A 22,148-nucleotide genomic window follows, 5' to 3' on the forward strand; every position below is an offset into this window, starting at 1 on the left:
GCACACGTTGAAGATGATACCGATACCAGAGTTGCTTGTGAAGTATTTTCCATTCTGAACTTGGAGATGTACCACATGCCAGGGTCACTTGTCTTATCTTTCACTGATACCTGAACCCCCCGCCTTCTGTGTGTGTGTGTGTGTGTGTGTGTGTGTGTGTGTGTGTGTGTGTGTTTGCGTGCTCATGAAATGAATATCCTACCATGTTTGAACAGAGCACTTTCATTAAACTCAATACTTGCGGTACCCATATGCGAGAGACTCGTTAAAGACATCAATGACTAATGTAGACAAGTCTCCCTGGCAACCCAATGCCATCTAGGATACAATGGGTTGTTGAGTTGTTCCTGGAAAACTGTTGAAAGTCAGCTTTCTTTAATAACTCAAAAACAAAGGATTTTCATCGATATGTTTCTTGTTTTGGTGTAAGGAGTCTGTCTCCTAACTTTGTAAAAGTATTTTTGAAACACCCTGTATAATCTCTCTGGTGTCAAACTCATTTAAGTTGGTTTTGACATAAAGCAATTTTGTGCAAATGCGTAGGTTAATAGGAGTCAATATATTGAGCTCAGTTGGCAGTGTTCTTTATATTTCACTTTGCTCGTTATTCTGATTACTTTTTGTTTTTCTTTTCTTCCTTTTTTTCCAGAATTTCACTGACAGAGCAGGAATGTCCTCTTTATCACTGTACCATAACAAATGTGTGATTGAAATAGAGCAAAATATGTTGTCTTCAGATATTCATTAGTGACTGCATCTGTTAGTTTCCATGTAAGATAACATACTGTAGCTATTCTCTTGCAGACGTGATTAGTATGTTCCTCCCAGTTTAATTTGGAATCAATGTGAAAGCTTAATAATTTAACTGATTTACTTTCCACAGCTTTAGTTAACCCCAGAATTAGGTCTTGCATTGTACCAGGATTACAAAGGAGGCCATTCATTGCTAGTCGTAAATTTTTCTGTGTTGTAGCAATCCTGTGGTGTCATGGTGCATTTAGCTGTGTTGTATCATCTGCATGACATACCATTAAATTTGGTCTTTCATGGAAAGTTAAAGGATTATCTGCAATGATGAATAGAAATGGAACAAGTACAGAGCCCTTCGGCACTCCAGTCCACACTTCTGTCCATGAGGAGCATATATTTTTAACTCACACAAACTGTCTCCTGTTGGTGAAATATGACTTTCTTAGCGCTAAAGGTGGGCTGTATATGCCATAAATTTTCAGTTTTGCAAGTAACGTGTTAAAAGGTATGCATTCAAAAGCTTTTCTGACATCACAAACTACAACTGATACCAGATCCTCACTTCCAAATGCAGTTTAACACCTCATCAACAGAAGTCATAGTATTTTTAGCATGTTGGAATCCAAACTGTCTGCTGGACAGGATCTCACACTTTTCGAAATTGTTATTTAGCTGGTTGTTACAATGTAACACACCTTGTATAGGTATGTGTGATACGACATAGGTGCACTAGGTCTGTGACTCTTTCAATGAACGTTACTTTTAATAAATCTTGCAAATATACAGTTGTGTCTCTTGATTGCTCCCCAACTGTGTACAAACTACTTCTTATGGACTTTGTATCCTGGCTGTATGTTGCCACTGTAAGAAAGTATTAGCTGTTCTGCGCTACTAAGTGAATTCGATTCTTCCATAAAAATGCTTATGTTTCTTAATTCGTCATCTCAGTAATGAGACCATGCAGCTAGTGACTCCTCCTGCCTCATGTAACAGCTTGCTGCTACCCTCTGCTGTTACTACTCGCATGCCATCTTCACACACAGTCAATACTTCTCATGTACAAACTGCCTAATAACTTATTAAATGTCAAATCGTATTGAACTGTCATGAAGGCTCATAGTGGAACTGGTATTCCTAAGAACATCTTGTTACACTACATTGTACATGCTGTTGTTGTTCTTGTTGTTGTTGTTGTTGTGGTCTTCAGTCCTGAGACTGGTTTGATGCAGCTCTCCATGCTACCTTATCCTGTGCAAGCTTCTTCACCTCCCAGTACCTACTGCAGCCTACATCCTTCTGAATCTGCTTAGTGTATTCATCTCTTGGTCTCCCTCTACGATTTTTACCCTCCACGCTGCCCTCCAATACTAAATTGGTGATCCCTTGATGCCTCAGAACATGTCCTACTAACCGGTCCTTTCTTCTAGTCAAGTTGTGCCACATACTCCTCTTCTCCCCAATTCTATTCAGTACTTCCTCATCAGTTATGTGATCTACCCATCAATCTTCAACATTCTTCTGTAGCACCTCATTTTGAAAGCTTCTATTCTCTTCTTGTCCAAACTATTTATCGTCCATGTTTCACTTCCATACATGGCTACACTCCATACAAATACTTTCAAAAACGACTTCCTGACACTCAAATCTATACTCGATGTTAACAAATTTCTTTTCTTCAGAAACGCTTTCCTTGCCATTGCCAGTCTACATTTTATATCTTCTCTACTTCGACCATCATCAGTTATTTTGCTCCCCAAATAGCAAAACTCCTTTACTACTTTAAGTGTCTCATTTCCTAATCTAATTCCCACAGCATCACCCAACTTAATTCAACTACATTCCATTATCCTCGTTTTGCTTTTGTTGATGTTCATCATATATCCTCCTTTCAAGACACTGTCCATTCCGTTCAACTGCTCTTCCAAGTCCTTTGCTGTCTCTGATAGAATTACAATGTCATTGGCGAACCTCAAAGTTTTTATTTCTTCTCCATGGATTTTAATACCTACTCCAAATTTTTCTTTTTTTCCTTTACTGCTTGCTCAATATACAGATTGAATAACACAGGGAGAGGCTACAACCCTGTCTCACTCCCTTCCCAACCACTGCTTCCCTTTCATGCCCCTCGACTCTTATAACTGCCATCTGCTTTCTGTACAAATTGTAAATAGCCTTTCGCACCCTATATTTTACCCCTGCCACCTTTAGAATTTGAAAGAGAATATTCCAATCAACATTGTCAAAAGCTTTCTCTAAGTCTACAAATGCTAGAAATGTAGGTTTGCCTTTCCTTAATCTTTCTTCTAAGATAAGTCGTAAGGTCAGTATTGTCTCACGTGTTCCAGTGTTTCTACGGAATCCAAACTGATCTTCCCCGAGATTGGCTACTACTAGTTTTTCCATTCGTCTGTGAAGAATTCGTGTTAGTATTTTGCAGCTATGACTTATTAACCTGATAGTTCGGTAATTTTCACATCTGTCAACACCGGCTTTCTTTGGGATTGGAATTATTCTATTCTTCTTGAAGTCTGAGGGTATTTCGCCTGTCTCATACATCTTGCTCACCAGATGGTAGACTTTTGTCAGGACTGGCTCTCCCAAGGCCATCAGTAGTTCTAATGGAATGTTGTCTACTCCCGGGGCCTTGTTTCGAGTCAGGTCTTTCAGTGCTCTGTCAAACTCTTCACGCAGTATCGTATCTCCCATTTCATCTTCATCTACATCCTCTTCCATTTCCGTAATATAGTCCTCAAGTACATCACCCTTGTATAGTCCCTCTATATACTCCTTCCACCTTTCTGCTTTCCTTTCTTTCCTTAGAACTGGGTTACCATCTGAGCTCTTGATATTCATACAAGTGGTTCTCTTTTCTCCAAAGGTCTCTTTAAGTTTCCTGTAGGCAGTATCTATCTTACCCCTAGTGAGATAAGCCTCTACATCATTACATTTGTCCTCTAGCCATCCCTGCTTAGCCATTTTGCACTTCCTGTCGATCTCATTTTTGAGACGTCTGTATTCCTTTTTGCCTGCTTCATTTACTGCATTTGTATATTTTCTCCTTTCATCAATTAAGTTCAGTATTTCTTCTGTTACCCAAGGAGTTCTACTAGCCCTCATCTTTTTACCTACTTGATCCTCTGCTGCCTTCACTACTTCATCCCTCAGAGCTACTCATTGTTCTTCTACTGTACTTCTTTCCCCCATTCCTGTCAATTGTTCCCTTATGCTCTCCCTGAAACTCTGTACAACCTCCGGTTCTTTCAGTTTATCCAGGTCCCATCTCCTTAAATTCCCACCTTTCTGCAGTTTCTTCAGTTTTAATCTACAGTTCATAACCAATAGATTGTGGTCAGAGTCCACATCTGCCCCTGTAAATGTCTTACAATTTAAAACCTGGTTCCTAAATCTCTGTCTTACCATTATATAATCAATCTGATACCTTCTAGTACCTCCAGGATTCTTCCATGTATATAACCTTCTTTCATGATTCTTGAACCAAGTGTTAGCTATGATTAAGTTATGCTCTGTGCAAAACTCTACCAGGCGGCTTCCTCTTTCATTTCTTAGCCCCAATCCATATTCACCTACTATGTTTCCTTCTCTCCCTTTTCCTACTCTCGAATTCCAGTCACCCATGACTATCAAATTTTCGTCTCCCTTCACTACCTGAATAATTTCTTTTATCTCATCATACATTTCATCAATTTCTTCATCTGCAGAGCTAGTTGGCATATAAACTTGTACTACTGTAGTAGGCGTGGGCTTCGTGTCTATCTTGGCCACAATAATGCGTTCACTATGCTGTTTGTAGTAGCTTACCCGCACTCCTATTTTTTTTATTCATTATTAAACATACTCCTACATTACCCCTATTTGATTTTGTGTTTATAACCCTGTACTCACCTGGCCAAAAGTCTTGTTCCTCCTGCCACTGAACTTCACTAATTCCCACTATATCTAACTTTAACCTATCCATTTCCCTTTTTAAATTTTCTAATCTACCTGCCCGGTGAAGGGATCTGACATTCCACGCTCCGATCCGTAGAACACCAGTTTTCTTTTTCCTGGTAACGACGTCCTCTTGAGTAGTCCCCGCCCGGAGATCCCAATGGGGGACTATTTTACCTCCGGAATATTTTACCCAAGAGGACGCCATCATCATTTATCCATACAGCAAAGCTGTATGCCCTTGGGAAAAATTACGGCCGTAGTTTCCCTTTGCTTTCAGCCGTTTGCAGTACCAGCACAGCAAGACCTTCTCGGTTAACATTGCAAGGCCAGGTCAGTCAATCATCCAGACTGTTGCCCCTGCAACTACTGAAAAGGCTGCTGCCCCTCTTCAGGAACCACACGTTTGTCTGGCCTCTCAACAGATGCCCTTCCGTTGTGGTTGCACCTACGGTACGGCCATCTGTATCGCTGAGGCACGCAAGCCTCCCCACCAACGGCAAGGTCCATGGTTCATTGTACATTAGATACTAAAAAACATTGGAGAAAACTGGGACAATAAAAACTGGTCTGTAGCTTTGGGACAGATTTGTTAGCATATAAATATTGAATAATAATAATAATAATAATAATAATAATAATAAGCTCTGCAAGTAGTGTCATCCAGCTTTGGGCCCTTGTTTGTAAGAATTTCTCTATATTCTTTACAGTCTGAGCACCTCCTGCCTAATGTGAGTCAGTTCATCTATATACTATTTTAACACTTTCTTTTTATGCTTAAGGCTATTTTTGATTAATTAATAACTCAGGCAATTTTTTCAGGAAATTACCAAAACCTATTTCAACAGCACCCTTCCCAGGTTGTGTATTCTTTACAAAGTCCCACCTAACTTCAGTTAATCAGTCAATAAACAAAAATAATTTTTTTCTGCCCCCTCATTCATGTAATACTAGACACACTGTTGATTGATGTGTCTGACTTACACAATTGTTCACATCAAAATGTTAAAATTAGTGGTTCTTGGACTGCTAGAGCTTCACTAGTAAGTGGACATCATACCTACCTCTTAAAAATTAACTATAATTGTATCTAACCAAGCATTATTCTGTGTGGAGCTGTAGTTTGTACAGTGCAAATTTTGTGATCTTAAGGTATTAAGAAATGTCCTTGTGACATGTTTATCAGTATTAGCCATTTCAATGCTGTAATCGCCACAGATAATTACCTTTGTTTGAGATTTTAATACTTTCCTCACGGGCAGGTCAGATTTTTTGAAAATGTATTTACATCTGCACCAGGTCATCTATTAAATTTAACAGTAGTGGTACTCTCTGCATCCTGTCTGATACAGCTTAATTCTCCATCCAGTTCAGCACAATAAATGCTAACAATCCATCTTAGAAAACATTACAGTGTCTATAACAAATATTGCAACATCTCCATTCATCTTTCCACTTATGTGTATAATGTTCTCAATATAATAACCCTGAGGAACAAAATATTCTACCTTATCTTCTATCATTCAGTGTTCTGACACACATACATCTTCAACATTTTCAGCATTGGAAAAATGTTCTAATTCTAATATTGTGTTCCTAATGCAGTGAATGTTCATTAGTGCACAGTAACAGATTTATACTTATTGTTTGTAAACACTCTTCCTTTCAAGTGTAGCTTTTGGCGTTATGCCCAAATGCAAGAGATTTATTACCTGTCGAGTCACTGACTTTTAGCCTAAAAAAGGCACACAGTCCTGTTATTATTCAAGCCACTGCTTTCATAGATAGTTTTATTCCATTTGAGTTGATGGGGAATCTTTCTTGTCAATGAAACCGCAGTTTTTTGTGGAGCATTTAGAGGACAAGTTTGGGGAGGTGGAGGGCTTGTCCAAAATGTGGCCAGGGTCGGTCTTGATCAAAACAGCATCCTCTGCCCAGTCACGGGCACTACTCGCCTGTGACAAGCGGGGGATGTTTCCGTTTCCATCACGCCCCATAAGAGCTTAAATATGATCCAGGGTATCATATTTCACTGGTACCTTCTTTTCCAGTCTGACATTGAGCTGCGTACCAATTTAGAGTGGCGAGGTGTCCATTTTGTCCAGTGCGTCTACCAGAGTCCGAGGGATAGTCAGGTTGCCACTGGTGCCTTCGTCTTGACCTTCGAGGGAGACACATTACCTGAGAAGGTCAAGGCGACGGTCTACCGCTATGACGTAAAGCCATATATCCGTCCCCTGATGCGCTGCTTTAAATGCTGGAAGTTCGGCCACATGTCTCCCTGCTATACTTCCAACATCACCTATCGGGACTGCAGGATTCTCCAGAAAGAAAGAAAAGTAATCGAATACAAGACCCTGGACTGACTGACTGACTGACTGAGGCTACATCCTATGCATATGACGTCAACCTACGCTGCCACTATGACAACGGTTCTACCATCTTCTGTTCTGCTGTGTACAGTTGGCTCTCAGAGCCATCAGACTCCAGCTGCACCCTTGATGGTGGGGGGCACTTCCCTCCCTGTTGCTCCTGCACAACCTACTTCAGGAGCAACACCCCCCAACCATCAGGGACCTCAGTCCCCACTTCTCAGCTGGAGAACCGAAAGTCTTCTTCGGCTCCTCTTGCCAGGAAGGAATCCCTTGGGTCAAAGCTGACACCTGCCAGTGGCTGAAGCAACCACAGGTCATAGGGCTTCACGGTCCTCCTCAGTCCCTGATACTGAATCAGTGAAGCCCTCCTAGCCGGACAAAACTAAGAAACAGTGAGAGAAACCCAAAAAGAAAAAGACCCCAAGAACCGAGGCACTGCGATGGTACCCACACCACCACTACCTACAAGCTCTGTGTCTGAGGATGAGGTGGAGATTCTGGCATCTGCTGAGGACTTAGATCTCACTGGGCCCTCAGACACACTGGATGTCAATCGCACAGGTACTCTTCTGGTGGCAGCAGATGACCCTGAGGTGTAAACTGCCTCATTGAGTTTTTCATGCATTTCCAGTCTCACGATCACGTAATCCACCAGTGGAATTGCAGCGGTTTTTTCCACCACCTGGCTGGGCTACAGCAACTGTTAAGCTTTGCACCTGCTTTCTGCATTGACCTCCAGGAAACCTGGTTCCCGGAAATGCGGACCCCTGCCCTCTGCAGCTAAAAGTGATATTACAGGAACCATAGAGACTGTAATAGTGTGTCAGGTAGAGTTTGCGTCTATGTCCTGAACTCAGTATATAGTGAACCTATGCCCCTTCAAACTGGGAGGTCGAAAATTTACTGTCACAACTCGACCTTATACAGGTGCCCCCCCCCCCCCCCCCCCCACATACACACACACATTTCAGTGTGGCACATGGCACATATTCAGCCATTGATCTCTCAGTTTGCAGTCCTGGCCTTCTCCCGTCTATCCACTGGAGAGCACATGATGACCTGTGTGGTAGTGACCACTTCCCCATCTTCCTGTCACTCCCCCGGCATCATGCCTAAGAACGCTTATCCAGGTGGGCTTTAAACAAGGCAGACTGGGAAGCCTTCGCCTCTGCTGTGACCGCCGAATCTCCCCCACGTGGTGCCATCGATGTTGTCGTTGAGCAGGTCACTACAACGATTGTTTCTGCGGCAGAAAATGCGATCCCTCATTCTTTAGGGTGCTTTTACGTGGTTCCGTGCCCACGTTTGCCAGCTCATAAAATGACAGAAACAGGAATGTCGGGATAGGTATGTCTCTACCATTGGGTGTCATACATCACCTTCCCAAGTCTGGACGAAAATCAGACATCTTTTTGGGTACCAGACCCCTCCAACAAGGTGTCCCTGGCATTAACATCAATGGTGTGTTATCTACTGACACAAATACGATTGCCGAGCACTTTGCTGAGCACTGTGCTCAAGCCTCTGCGTGGGAGAACTACCCCCAGCCTTTCACACCCTCAAACAGCAGATGGAAAGGAAACTCCTCTCATTCACCACATGCCACAGTGAACCTATACAGAGTGGAAGCTCCTCAGTGCCCTTGCACATTTCCCCGACACAGCTCCTGGGTCAGATCGGATCCACACTCAGATCTAGTCTGACTACAAGCGATATCTCCTCGTCATCTTCAACCGCATCTGGTGCGATGGCGTTTTTCCATCGCAATGGCGGGAGAGCACCATCATTCCGGTGCTAAAGCCTGGCAAAAATCTGCTTGATGTGGATAGCTATCGGCCCATCAGCCTCACCAATGTTCTCTGTAAGCTGCTGGAACGTATGGTGTGTCGGCGGTTGGGTTGGGTCCTGGAGTCAAATGGTCCACTGGCTCCATGTCAGGGCAGCTTCCACCAGGGTCGCTCTACCACTTAAAATCTTTTGTCCCTCGAGTCTGTCATCTGAACAGCTTTTTCCAGATGCCAGCACCTTTTTGCCATCTTTTTTGACTTATGTAAATCATATGGCATTACCTGGCGACATCATATCCTTGCCACATTGTATATGTTGGATCTCCGGGGACCACTCCCGACTTTTATCCAAAATTTCCTGTCGCTCTGTACTTTCCGTGTCCAAGTTGGTGCCTCCCATAGTTTCCCCCGTATTCAGGATAACAGCATTCCTCAGGGCTCCGTATTGAGTGTACTATTTTTAGTGGCCATTAATGGCCTAGCAGCAACTATAGGGCTGTCGGTCTACCCCTTCTCTGTATGCGGATGACTTCTGCATTTCGTATTGCTCCTCCAGTACTGGTGTTGCTGAGTGGCGCCTATAGGGAGCCATTCACAAGGCGCAATCATGGGCTCTAGCCCACAGCTTCCAGTTTTCAGCTGCAAAGTCGTGTGTCATGCATTTGTCGGTGCCGCACTGTTCATCCAGAACCAGAACTTTACCTTAATGATGATCTATTCACTGTAGTGGAGACATATCAATTCTTAGGACTGGTTTTCGATGCCCGATTTACTTGGCTACCTCAACTTCGTCAGCTTCAGTGAAAGTGCTGGCAGCACCTCAATGCCCTCTGCTGCCTGAGCAACATTAACTGGGGTGCAGATTGCTCCACGCTGCTGCAGCTTTGAAGAGCCCTTGTTCAATCCTGCCTTGACTATGGGAATCTGGTTTATGGTTTGGCAGTGCCCTCATCATTGCATTTACTTGACCCAGTCCAACATTGTGGCATTTGCCTAGTGACGGGAGCTTTTAGAACGAGGTGGTGACCAGTGTCCTAGTGGAGGTCAGAGTCCCTTCATCGAAGGTTAGGCATGCACAACTCCTTGCTAGTTGTGTTGCGCACGTGCTCCTGCACATCCAAATTACTGTCTCTTTTTCCCAACCACAGCAGTTCATCTCCTGCATTGGCAGCCCAGGCCAAGGCTTATTGCAGTTCGCGTCCAGTCCCTTCTGTCTGAAGTGGAGTCCTTCCCGTTACCACCTCTCCTCGAGGTCCATTCATGTACACCTTCATGGTGTACACCTAGGCTGCAGTTTTTTCTGGACCTTTTGCATGGCCCTAAGAACTTTGTTAACCCTGTGACACTCTGCTATCACTTCCTCTCGATTCCCGACATGTAAAGGGGCCATGGAGTGGTGTACACCGATGTCTCAATGGCTGATAGTCACGTAGGCTTTGTGTATGTTCATGGAGGGCATATTGAGCAGCACTCCTTGCCTGAGGGCTGCAATGTTTTCACTGCAGAGTTGGCGGCCATGTCTTGTGCTCTTGAGCACATCTGTTCATGCCCTGTGTACTGACTTCTTGAGCAGCCTACAAGCTATCGACCAGTGCTACCCTCACAATCCTTTGGTAGCGTCCATTCAAGAGTACATCTATGCCCTGGAACGGTCCTGTCATTCAGTGGTGTTTGTGTGGACCCCAGGACAAGTCAGAATCCCAGGCAACAAACTTGCCGACAGGCTGTCCAAACTGGCTACGCAGAAACCGCTTTTGGAGATGGGCATCTCCGAAACTAACCTGCGTCCTGTCTTATGCCAGAGGGTTTTTTGGCTTTGGGAGATGGAATGGCATAACAGTACACACAATAAACTGCGTGGCCTTAAGGAGACTACAAATGTGTGGAAGTCTTCCACGCAGTCCTCTCGCAGGGAATTGGTTATCCTCTGCCTTCACTGCATTGGCCGTACATGGCTAACGCATGGTTACCTCCTGCGTCACAAGGACCCACCTCGCTGTCACTGTGGCTCACAAATGATGGTTGTCCACCTCTTGCTGGACGGCCCACTTTTAGCCGCTCTGCAGTGGACTTTTAACTTTCCCAGCACCCTACCTTCAGTGTTGGGCAACAGTGCCTCAACAAAGCTTTAATTTTATGTCTTATTCGTAAGTATTTTATCATTTTATCTAACTTTTAGTACATGTCCTTTGTCCCTCTGTGTCCTCCACCCTCATGCTTTTAGGGTGGAGGTTTTAATTGTTGCAGAGTGACTGGCTTCTTCTTTTTATTCTCATGGTCAGCCTGCCATGGTAATCTGCTCTCTTGTTTTGATCTCTTCTACATGTTTCTTGTGTGTCTGTCGTTTTCTTGTCCAATTTTGTCCATTTTAGTGTTTGTTGCCCTTCTGTCATTCTTGTGGTTTTCTCCTTTATTCCAGCTATGTTTTGTATGTCCTGAGTATTTTATTCCCACCCTTGTGGAATTATTTTAATCGGAAGGAGGGATTGATAGCCTAGCAGCTTGGTCCCTACCCCCTCTTTTAAACCAACCAACCAATCCATTTGAGTTTTTCTTTAATGTTATTTCACAACATGTTCCATAGTTTTTGTGCACACTATGCTTGGTGTGTAGGTTATGGTGAAGCTTACTTATATCCACTACAGTTCAATTTGTGTATTCAGACAAGTTTCTTTATTTTAATGTTTATTCTTCGAATTTATTTATTTACAGACAACCTATAAATTAGATTGTGTCTATGTGGCAACTACTGTATTTCTTGATTTATCCTTTTCTAAAAAAATTCTCCAGAGCTCTCATGCGAACACCAGCTTAATTTTTTGCAATGTCATTGGTGCCCATTATACAAATGATAGTCATTTTCTTGTGTTGTTTTCATTTGAATGTCAGCAACTGCAACACGTTTAGTTCCCACACCAGGATTCACCGTGCTTGTCAGTGCTATGCCTCGATTTCTCTCTTGGAATATGCCAGTTTTCTGCTGCGTCTCTCTGTTAGGAAAAGAACACTACACAGTTTTTAATTGAGGATACCTGTTGACTATCCTTTTTTTCCTCTTAAGAAATGACTATTCACTTTCAGATAATTTTTTTCACAAGTTTTGATCATTTTACACTGTCCTGAACACTGTCATTTAATTTCAAAACATCATATTTGTTTTTATCTGTAAATGTACTTGCTTTTGCAAGGTTTGTTGTCCTGTAGGGGCTAAGTGCTATCTTTGTGTGTCACTTCCTTCCACTGGGACAATTCATCACTTATTTCTTGCATCACTTCACTTGATTTTTGCTTTGATCACAGTTTTCACTTTTCAGTGCATCAGTGTCACTTCTTAATATACTGACTGTGAATTGCAAGATTGAAAATCATTCTCTTAACTTTATTAATTTACTGTTACAGTTCTCTCTGACTCCTTTTTTGTCAAACAACTAACTTTTTCTCATATTAGAATAATTACACTCTTCTGCATTTGTGGCCATCTTGACTCATGATGGCACACACACATAATGCCACGTATGATAATCTAAAAGCAATGCAGTAGTGTGAGAGAAATTATTTTCAAAAATCTTTATTCAGTTTGGCTCAGTTTTAGCCAACAGTATTCCAGAAGGCTCAAGGCCCTTACCACCATAAATTTGCTTTAAACTGTGGTTCAAACTGATTATTTTCAAATATACACATTTTTTGCAATTTATTCAGTTTTGGTGTCTTAGCTACACCATATTATTATAAGGGACAGTCAAAAAGAAATGAGACAGATGGGGAGAAAAATAAGTAGACTTTTGTTATTTTAATAGTAATCGCCGTAACTGTTAGTACATTTGTCCCACTGTGAGACAAGACGATGAATTCCTTATGAAAAAATGGTTTGCCTACCGGATCACAAATGTACCTAGACAAGCATTTCTTTGTCCATAGCAAATCGACAGCCAATAATGTCTTTCTTCAGGGTTCAAAAATGGAAATCACATGGGGAGAGAACAGGACTGTATGGAGGATGTGTAAAGGCTTCCCAATGCAGTGTACTCAAAACAACTTCGACAAGATGTTGTTTCAAGTATGCTGTGGAAGTTTCAGTGGGGAGCTCTTACATGTAATCCATACAGTCCTGAATATCTCATCATGTGATTTCCATATTTTTGGAGCCCTGCAAAAAGGCATTAGTGGGTGTCAATTTGCTTCAGATGAAACTCTGTAGGCAACCAAAACTTTTTTCCGAGAGGGTATTAACCATCTTGCCTCACAATGGGATAAATGTGATAACAGTTATGGTGACTACTACTGAAACAATAAGCAGTTTACTCACATTTTCCCCCATCTGTCTTATTTTTCAGTTTACTTATATTGTTACTTCTCAGCATTTATGTGTGTCATATTCCATTTAAATGTGATTTCTGTTCCTTTTATCTCTCAATTGATGTCTCTGCTACTACTGTAAAGCAATAAGCACGCTATGGTTCACTGATACTGGCGAACTGCAGCTTGGCTACAAAAGAAATTACTTACAAAACACTTGTAGGCGGGATACTTGACTACCACTCAAAAGAAACCTTATTATACGGTACAGTACAAAATACCCTCTGCCACCCTCTTCACTGTCATTTGCACAATACAAGTGCAGATGCACTGCAACCTCATGATCACTTCTCTTGACAAATCAACAAAAAAAAGATTTATTTTCTTAATGTACTTAGCTCTTGAAAGCAATACTTATGTTTGTTTACAGGCCATCCCCAAGACCTGGTTCTGGAACTTTAGAACGCCTCAGTTCAATGTCACCTGCTGCAAGGCGACTTGCAACAGCTCAGCTACGAACATCTGACCGTGCTCTGCAGGCATCCTACAGCCCCAGCCCCAGACGCTGCACAAGTGGAACAAGCAATGGCAACACCCCCACCCCCGTTACTCCAGGCACACCCCGGTCTGCAGCGCCAGGGTCAACGCGAGCTGCTGTCTCAGCAGGGATTCGCAGGCATCCGACACCGGACCGGAATCTCACAGATAACTTGCTGTGCCTGCCTAAACGGGCACGGGCATCAGATTTCTTTTGAGCTCACTTTCCATTTTTGTAAATGACTGGAATATGAAGAGTTACACAGGTGCTAGAGCTGTGAACTGACAGAGGTTCTAATTTTTTTTATAATAACCACAGACTTTTTGTGTAACCTTTGAACCTCTGGTTTTCTGTGTGGTGATACCTGCTGCTGCATTTCACTGGAAAGCCATATAATTATACATTGGGTTACTTTACGTTGCAGAGTGTTACAGCAAGGAGTATGAACTGGCCAAATATGGAATAAAAATGAAGCTTACGCCAGCATGACAATTATCATTTTAAAGCACATAGTGCTTGTCCTAGCCACTGACTGAAGTTGCCAGTGTGTAGCCTTGTAGCAGTACAACTTCAGTTTCTCATGTTTAGCGACCACATGTAAGAAAGTGAATTAAATAACGGCTATCCATCTGTAGCGTATTTCAGACCTCTGTGAATCAGCCATTAAAAGAAACAAATAAGTGGATGGACAACACATGTACTTACTGCTGCTGTGTTTTGTGCTAACTACTACTTATATACTATTGTGTGGTTCAATGTTCTCAGGATATGTTCAAACAGATGTAAACATGGCCTCATTTATGTGTACACCTTAAAGTACTGTAAAATAATTGCGAGACTATTTTCTAATAATTTAGGAAGTCTTATGTAAGTTGGTCAAAAATTTGTGGAATATCTAACTGCACACATTGTGCTTTGATTTCCAGCCATAGTGATGGAAGCAGGAAATAGAAATGGTATAAAAATATTTAAGAAATTCCACGTGTTGACATTAATGATGTCAACATTAAACTTCATCAGAGGAGATACAAACTGTAGTAGAGTCAGTGTTAGTAGATCCCAGATAGATGGCAGCACTGTTGCCAACTTTCAACTACGAAGCACAAATGGCTGGGTGCAGTAGGCTCATGCACCTGCCTCTGCCAATCACATAATGTGATTTTACAGACGTTTCTATGGCAATGCCTCAGTGATGTCACAGCTCTACAGGTGGCTACGGTTTTCACAACAGTAGCCACCTGTAGAGCTGTGACATCACTGAGGCATTGCCATAGAGACGTCTGTAAAATCACATTATGTGATTGGTAAACTTCATCAGAGGAGATACAAACTGTAGTAGAGTCAGTGTTAGTAGATCCCAGATAGATGGCAGCACTGTTGCCAACTTTCAACTACGAAGCACAAATGGCTGGGTGCAGTAGGCTCATGCACCTGCCTCTGCCAATCACATAATGTGATTTTACAGACGTTTCTATGGCAATGCCTCAGTGATGTCACAGCTCTACAGGTGGCTACTGTTGTGAAAACCGTAGCCACCTGTAGAGCTGTGACATCACTGAGGCATTGCCATAGAGACGTCTGTAAAATCACATTATGTGATTGGCAGAGGCAGGTGCATGAGCCTACTGCACCCAGCCAACTGCAGCTGCCAGGGAGCAGCTTATGCTGACTCAACTATAGGTTGTGGGGTTAAAAATTAGGGGGAGGATATTTGTTTTGTGCCACAAAACAGCATTATAAAGAGCTCTAGGCCCAAATGAATGTAAAGACAAACAAGCCGAAACATTCACCACAATCTTCAGTAAGATGCTTCGGTTCCTCACTGCATTGATGTTATCAAAATTGGGTGAGAGAGAGAGAAAATGTAAGTGTGTCCATCCTTGCCTGTGTCCGTCCTAATCAAATGGAAAGAAATTAAATTAATTTTAATGACAGTTGAAAGCAGCAGTGGTAAAGAGATACAATTCAAAAGATAACACAATAAGTGTGTTATAATTAATATGTAATAGAAACTATATGAAGCCCCATCTGTAACCTCTCTAGTTTTAAGTTGGAAAAAAATCTTAAAATGACTACAAGTAATTCCATGCTGTGTTGAATATATCATACACTTAAGTCAAAAAGGTGAATTTGTAGATATTACTGACAATTGGGAAAACTGAGGAAGAGAAACCCAATGGTAGGTGCAAGTATTTTTCAGTGTACACTAAAAAAACTGGAATAAATCTGTATAAATTAATTTTCTGTGAGAAAATGAGTCATGATGAATCACATAACTAATTATTAATAGTGTCAAAACATTTTTCGTTTGAAAAAAAATAAGATAAAACCTGACAATGAAATGGGAGTTCTAGTTTTTAAAGATTTGTGTCAGTAAAATGCAAACATTTACAAACTTTAAAATATAAAAAAATATTTTAAATATATAACTTTATAAAAAATGCAGTGTTTTCCTTGTTTGAAAGCCCAGGGTTGTTTCTCTAATTAACCATTTTGTATTTTTATCCATCTAACTAACACAAAAGGACATTAAATGCAACAAAAAATAAAATTAAATTTGTTGGTCCTGGTGGTGAGCTTACCATAAAAACAAGAGGCACCTTAGTTTTGCTCGTTATATTATACGCAGTGAAAATTTATGAGCACTTTTTCTGAAGACCTGATGTTAGCAACTGAAATACACTGATACGATTGTAAATACACGGTCTTATGTGTGGGGTTCTGTTTACATGTTAGATCAGTAAACCAAAGCTTTGGAGTTTAACATCTAACCATTCTTACTACTTTATATGTTGCATCTAATGTGGATATAGTACATGGAATTGTCAGTCACTTCTGATGCACAACAGTCTTCTTTTCAGAATAAAATTTTTGCTTCAGAATCTGATTACAAAATTAAAGTATATTACAAAAATTAATAAAATGTTACAGTTTGAATGCTATACACATTTTGTGGTGCAAAAAGTTTTCCAACATCAGATTCTACTCTGCCAGACTTAGATTTATTCCACTCAAATGTCAGTGGTTTCCATAATTATTCCCATTGTCAATGGTTCATCATCATTTCCTGTTTCTTCCATTTTAATTATGTGGACACTAAGTTTTTGTAGTATTGTACGTTTAAGTGATGACAACTAAGGCCATTACTCCAGAGATGGTAGAGAGGTCTTACTGTACCTCTAATTACAGGAACAAACTGCCATTGTGACTAACTGTGCAGCAGATCAGTGGTATGTATCATTCTACTTCTTGTCGTGGCTTCAGCAACTTGTTTTATTGCACATCCAATAGACAGAGACCCCAGGACCAACGTACACAATACATGCAGCTGCAGTTCAATGAGCCACTTCATATATCAACATACTGACTGGTTGGTCATGATGGAAATGGAGGCCAGCAAGAGCACTGCTAACTGAAGTAAATGAGACAACTTAGTTTGAAAAAAAAATATTTTTAATTTAAGACATGATTTGTAGCTTTTTATTTAATTAAATATTCAAATTGTAGCGATGATGTGTGCTTCCTCTTGCCAAACATGCCATTTGTAATGTGATCATATTTTAAGGTGATTAACATAATAACTTTGGTTGAGCCAAAAAACTGCAAAATCAAAACAAAAATGATTATGGTGTAAAGAACAGAGTTGATTCAGCTATAAGAGATGTTTTATTCTGGAATAAGTAGTTCAACTAATAATAATAATAGAATTTTAAGTCCACATTCTGGAAATATTGTAGAACAGGCAATGGAATCCCCTTCTTTAGAGTCATCAGTGTATATAGCAACATATTACAGTTCTCATTTAAAACTGGGTAGAGAGAGATTGGAAAGCATATTCTGGTGTTTATTTGTTTCCATGCTCTCGTAAATCTCCCCAAGTCCGGGTCTCCTCAACAACCAAGTTGATGTATGGTTCAACTCTAGAGCAGGCATTTTATCCACACCCAGTGCCACTAATTCATGGGTTTTATTGCTACCTAAATATCCTCAACGATCACAAAGAACTCAAAAAGTCATTCCCGTTTAGGATGAGCAGTGGCATGGAAGACGGTAACTAAGCAATGTATAGGTACTGGGAGAAGTATAGTCTTTCAATAATATAAGGACTAAAATTAAAGTTTCCTCCCTCCACAAATCTGGATATTCTTCCATCTGACATATTTTATTAAATAAGATGCATAGCTTGGTTGTCGGCAGAGGATGTGTGTACAGTTACTAATAAGGCTGACTCCCACTTCCACAAGGAGAAGAGACTGATATTCTTCATTTTTGGAAATGAAAAGCCTCCTGTGTGATAACAAAAAGTTGTGCCCTAGCTTCTTGTGGCAGTAACAGTATTTAGTTTAATGCTTTACTACTACCTCAGTACGGTCTTCAGAAAGTGTCAGGAGTCAGTGATCATAAGTCGTTTCTTGTGACCCTCCTAAGGTACTGGAAATCCTCCAAAAGATGTGCTATACTTCAATGAAACTGAGGGTATGTTTAATTTAATACAGAAACTCTTGTACCACTATCTTCATTTGGCCTCCATTGTTATCTACTACATTAGGATCGACCCTTGAAAAGGCATGTACACAATGTGTGGAGTCACTTGCTTAAAACGGCAGTATACCATGAGGACAACTTGCGCTCCTGACCAGTTTGTGTAGTATTAAAAACCTAAATTGGGTGATAGTGATGAGTATGTCAACTTTATGTGGACTGCACTTATAGACCTTATGTGCATTCTTGTTCTATGCACTTTCAAAAAACTCATTCCTGATATTTTTTATTTTGGACTTGCATTGGTGCTGTCTAGGCAGCACAGTACATGAGCTGATTCAGGCAGTTCATTGTGATGTGTGGATTTGTGTTTATCATCAATAAGAAATTGTTGGTTCATATAGCTCAGTAACGAAGATTTTTTTCAATCAATATTGATCAAGACAACTGGGTGGGAGTTAATACTTGGTGATAACTCTCAACATTGTTTCATCCCATTTTGATAAATAATTGCTCAAATGATCAATAGCGTATGTAACAAACTAACCAAGCAACTAATACAACTAAAGAACTCTGGCTCAAGTTTAAAAGAATAGTCAATCATGCACTGGATAGATGGGTACCCAGTAGAACAGTTCAAAGTTGGATGGAACCTCCATGGTGTACAGTCACTGTAACGAAATTTCTGAAGAAACAGAGATTGCTGCGTAATAGTTATAAAACAAAGCGTAGGGCTATAGACAGAGAGATGCTGAATGAAACATGTTTGGCTGTCAAGAGAGCAATGTGTGGTGCCTTCATTGACTACCATAGCAGAATATTGTCAAATGATCTTTCACAAAATCCAAAGAAATTCTGATCATATGTAAGGGCTGTTTGTGGCTCCAAAGTTAGTGTTCAGTGTCTAGCAAATGAGACAGAAACTGAAATTGAGGGTAGCTAAGCAAAATCTGAAAAGTCTTAAATCTGTTTTCAAATGTTCCTTTACAAAGGAAAACGTAGGAGAATTGCCCCAATTTAGTCCTCGTACCACTGAGAGCAGGACCAAATTAAATATTAGTGACAGTGGCACTGAGAAACATCTGAAATCTTTAAAATTGAACAAAGCTCCAGAGCCCAATGTTATCCCTGTCAGAGTCTATACTGAATCTGCAGCTGAGTTAGCCCCTCTTCTCACTATAATCTATCATGGATGCCTCGAACAAATAAACATGGCCAGTTCTTGAAAAAGACATAAGTCACACATGTCTACAAGAAGAGTAGTACAAGTGATTCACCAAACTACCATCCAGTATCCTTGACATCAATTTGTTGTAGAATCATATAGCATATTCTGAGCTCAAACATAATCAGGTATCTTGGACAGAATGATCTCCTCAATGCAAACCAGCACGGATTTGGAAAACATCAATCATGTGAAACCCAACTCGCACTTTTCTCAAATGACATACTGAAAGCTTTGGATCAAGGCAACCAGATAGATGCAGTGTATCTTGCGTTTCCAAAAAGCATCTGACTCAGTACCACACCTACACTTACTGTCAAAGGTACAATCATATGGGGTATCAAGTGAAATTTGTGACTGGATTGAGGACTTTTTGGTTGGGAGGACACAGCATATTATCTTGGATGGAGAGTCATCATCATATGTAGTAATAACTTTGAGTGTGCCCCAGGGAAGCATGTTAGGACCCTTGCTGTTTATGTTGCATGTTAATGGCCTTGCAGACAATATTAACAGTAAAATCAGGCTTTTTGCAGAGGATACAGTTGTCTATAATGAAGTACTACCTGAAAGAAGCTGCATAAAGATTCAGTCAGATGTTGATAAAATTTCAATATGGTGCAGAGATTGGGAACTTGTTCAGAAATGTAAAATTGTGCACTTCACAAAACAAAACAAAAAACATAGTATCCTATGACTATACTATCAACAAGTCACTGTTGGAATTGGCCAACACAGACAAATACCTGGGTGTAACACTTTATAGGTATATGAAATGCAATAATCACATAGGTTCAGTCGGGAGTAAAGCAGGTGGTACATTTCGGTTTATTGGTAGAACACTGGGGAACTGAAATCAGATTGCTTACAAATCACTCATGCCACCCACCCTAGAATATTGCTCAAGGGTGTAGGACCCACAACAGACAGGACTAACAGGGGACATTCAACGTATGTAGAGAATGGCAGCACAAATGGTCACAGGTTTGTTTAATCCAGGGGAGAATGTCACAGAGATACTGAAGGAACTGAAATGTCACAGAGATACTGAAGGAACTGAAACGGCAGACTCTTGAAGACAGACATAAACTATCCCGAGAAAGTCTGTTACCAAAGTTTCAAGAACCAGCTTTAAATGATTACTCTAGGGATATACTACAACCCCCTACATATCACTCACACAGGGATCATAAGGATAAAATTAGAGTAATTACTGCACCCATGGAGGCATTCTTCCCGTGCTTCATACATGAATGGAACAAGAAGAAACCCTATTAACTGGTACTATGGGATGTACACTCTGCCATCCACCTCAGAGTAGTTTGCAGAGTATAGATGTAAACTTAGATGTAAGGATTGGGGGCGGGGGGGGGGGGGGGGGGGGGGGATGGCAGATGATCAAGCAGATTCCAAATAATGCCTTAGCAACCAACCACTCACAGTGTATCTTGAGATAAATACGAGAGGACAGGGAGTATGTGGGTGTGCCAAGTGGCAAACTGATATGCTCCACCACTGTGTCAAACAGTGGTCACTGAAGCATACCCGGAAGTTATGGTACTAGAGGACTCGCAGTGTTGACCAGTCCCCAGCTCAGGAGTTCAGGAGCACCAATGTGCCAAACTTGTAACCAGCCAGGGATGGTAGACATCCCAGAGAGTCTTGCTATTTGAAATGATCTGTATTTGGGGCACCTGTAACTTTAATGAATTACCTCAAATTTTGCAATTGTTATGCACACTGTGGGCAGTAATCATGGCCTTAAAGAGTTCCATAGATTTATGCTGTTGTTGTTGTTGTCTTCAGCCAGAAGACTGGTTCAAAGCAGCTCTCCATACTAGTATACTGTGGAAGCCTCTCCGTATCTGAATAACTGTTGCAACCTATATCCACTTCAACCTACTTATTGTGCTCATGGCTATGTCTCACTCCACATTTACTCCCAACACTTCTGTCCTTTACCAAACTGACAATTCCTTGATGCCCCAGGACAAGTGCTATCAACTGATCCCTTCTTTTAGTCCAGGTGTGCCATAAATTTCTTTTCTCCTCAATTCGATTTAGTACGTTTAAATCGATCTGCCTGTCTAATCTTCATCATTCTTCCACAGTGCCCCATTTTAAAAGTTTCTATTACCTTCTTGCTGCTTATCATCCATGTTACTTCTATACAAGGCTATGCTGCAGACAAATTTCTTCAGAAAAGAATTCCTAACACTGAAATCAATATTCGATATTACAAAATTTCTCTTCTGCATTTTTTAAACCATCTTTACTTTGGCCATCATCATTTATTTTGCTGCCCAAATAGTTAAAGTCATCCACTACTTTTAGTGTCTCATTTCCTAATCTAATGCCTTCAGCATCACCTGATTTAATTTGACTTCCTCCATTCCAAGACCCTTGTTTTATGTTTGTTGTTCATCTTACAACTCATTTTTAATATGTTTTTATTAGGTTGCTCTCTTGTGTCAAAGGTAGCTGAGCTAGAGACTTGAAACTTTCAACATAACTCAGAACTCGATGACAATGCAATATTGAACCGCTTTCACGAGTATGTGTATGTATTGGGGGTGTACTTCATGTACAATTACTATTTCCCCCTTTTCCTGTTCCACTTGTGAATATTTTATGGTAAGAATGGCTGCTGGTAAGTCCCAGTGTGAGCTATATTCTCTCTAATTTTTATTTTTTAGTTATTTTTGTGAGATAACCTTAGGAGGAAGCGATGTATTGACTCGGGCAAT

General features: G+C 40.9%; 1 protein-coding gene across 2 annotated transcripts in view; it reads left to right on the top strand.

Moving 5' to 3' along the window:
• The window catches only part of LOC126419096 (splicing factor ESS-2 homolog), a 98,367-nt gene extending 83,449 nt beyond the window's left edge, over positions 1-14,918 (top strand). For both annotated transcript variants that reach the window (XM_050086192.1, XM_050086193.1), the window contains one exon: positions 13,587-14,918. In XM_050086192.1, coding sequence (XP_049942149.1) covers positions 13,587-13,911 — 325 coding nt within the window. In that variant the 3' untranslated portion in view covers positions 13,912-14,918. The remainder of the gene's footprint in view (positions 1-13,586) is intronic.
• Positions 14,919-22,148: the final 7,230 nt, after the last annotated feature.

This window comes from Schistocerca serialis, chromosome 9 (assembly GCF_023864345.2).
Source record: "Schistocerca serialis cubense isolate TAMUIC-IGC-003099 chromosome 9, iqSchSeri2.2, whole genome shotgun sequence".
Classification (NCBI taxonomy): domain Eukaryota; kingdom Metazoa; phylum Arthropoda; class Insecta; order Orthoptera; family Acrididae; genus Schistocerca; species Schistocerca serialis.